Source organism: Protobothrops mucrosquamatus, unplaced genomic scaffold (assembly GCF_001527695.2).
Source record: "Protobothrops mucrosquamatus isolate PMUCROS unplaced genomic scaffold, P.Mucros_1.0 scaffold33284, whole genome shotgun sequence".
Taxonomy (NCBI): domain Eukaryota; kingdom Metazoa; phylum Chordata; class Lepidosauria; order Squamata; family Viperidae; genus Protobothrops; species Protobothrops mucrosquamatus.
In genome coordinates, this window is record NW_015419022.1 from 1 (window position 1) to 1,506 (window position 1,506).

At 55.0% G+C, this 1,506-nt stretch overlaps 1 protein-coding gene across 1 annotated transcript; it reads left to right on the forward strand.

The window, feature by feature from the left end:
- Positions 1-993: 993 nt before the first annotated feature.
- Positions 994-1,386, forward strand: LOC107302185 (homeobox protein MSX-2-like). Its single transcript, XM_015831299.2, has one exon. The coding sequence runs from the start codon at positions 994-996 to the stop codon at positions 1,384-1,386; it is 393 nt and encodes a 130-aa protein (XP_015686785.2).
- Positions 1,387-1,506: the final 120 nt, after the last annotated feature.

The following is a 1,506-nucleotide window of genomic DNA, read 5'->3' on the forward strand; positions in this document are numbered from 1 at the left end:
ACTAAGAGAAGCTCTGCCCAGAGGACGTCCATTCCACCTCCCTAACCTGGAAGTGATTCATGCCACTGCCTTGTGCCACCCTTCCTCCCTTCTCTTCCTCTCTCTCTCTCTCCCCATCCCACCCCCGCCCCCCCCCCCCGACAGCAGCGGCTCTCTAGAGTAAAAAAGAGACAACGATTTTCCACCTAGTCCTCGTTGCATTTTCAGTATGGGCAAAAATAGATGGCGGCACTATTATGCAAACTCCTCAGTTCGGACTTGGCTGTCGTCAGGGGGGGGGATCGGCTGTCTGGTTTGCAAGCGATTCTGGTTGAAAACCCAGCAGTCTCTCTCTCTCCCCCCCTTTTTTTTTCCCAGGGTGAGAGAGTCTAAATATATATATATATATATATATATATATATATAAAGGGGGGGAGAGGTTGAAATCTGCTCTCTCAGAGTTTCCTTTTGGTATCACCAGTCCTAATTACTCCACTGACTTTCCTGTTGTTTGGCAAGGCTTACAGAGCTGGAAAGCTCCCTAATAACAGCTCCGTTGGCTGCCCGTGTCATTAACTTCTAATTTATTTAAAAGGAGGGGGAAGAGAGAGAGAAAAAAAACAAAAAAAAAAGCCCTACTTATGCTCCGGGCCGCTCAGAGCCAATCACATGAGTCACCGCCTTACGTCGCCATCCCGGGCCGCTCTCATTTGCTGAGCCGCGCTTACTCAACTTCCCCAAAGGAGGAAACAGCCAGAAGTCTCCCAAAAAAGGGGAGGGAAAAAAAAAAAGTCGGTCTGTTGTCGGGGGGCTGAAGCGAGCGGAGGTGGTGCGTCCAGGAGCGCCTGAGCGAGAGATTGATTGGGAGGTCTGGACTCGGGAACAAGAGGAGGAGGAGGAGGAGGAGAAGAAAAAAAGGCGGAGGAGGCGGCAGCGGCTGCTGCGGCAGCGGCGGCGGCGAGACGAAGGGCGGCTGCTTCTCTACGCAGGGATCTTTTGCGAAGCTGCGCCGAGATGTCTTCTCCTCCTTCCAAAGCCAAGGAGGTTTTCTCCTCGGACGAAGAGGGCCCCGCCGCTGGGGCCGAGGATCGCCACAAAGTCAAGGTCTCCAGTTTGCCGTTCAGCGTGGAGGCGCTGATGTCCGACAAGAAGCCGCTCCGAGAAGCCAGCGGAAGCCTGGAAGGGGCTGGCTTGGGTACTTCTAGGAACCTGCTCTTGCCCGCTCACGTCTCCCGGGAAGCGCCCAGCCCCGGCGGCCTTACAAAAACCTTCGAGACCTCGTCGGTGAAGTCCGAAAACTCCGAGGATGGCTCGTCCTGGATCCCAGAGGCCGGCAGATACTCCCCTCCCCCAAGTGAGTGCTTTAGCCCGGGGGGGGGGAAGGGTCGAAGGGCGCTGGTAGAATGAAGTGGGGAGACCAAGTCAGCGGTGGGTGTGATTGTGTGTGTGTGATTGTGTGTGTGTGTGGTTGTGGCTTCACCCCCTTCTGCCCCTACAGAACTCTAGTAGAATGAACTGGGGAGACCA

What these genes read in the sequence shown, in the direction of transcription:
- LOC107302185 (XM_015831299.2), top strand. Translation starts at nt 994, where the DNA reads ATGTCTTCTCCTCCTTCCAAAGCCAAGGAGGTTTTCTCCTCGGACGAA.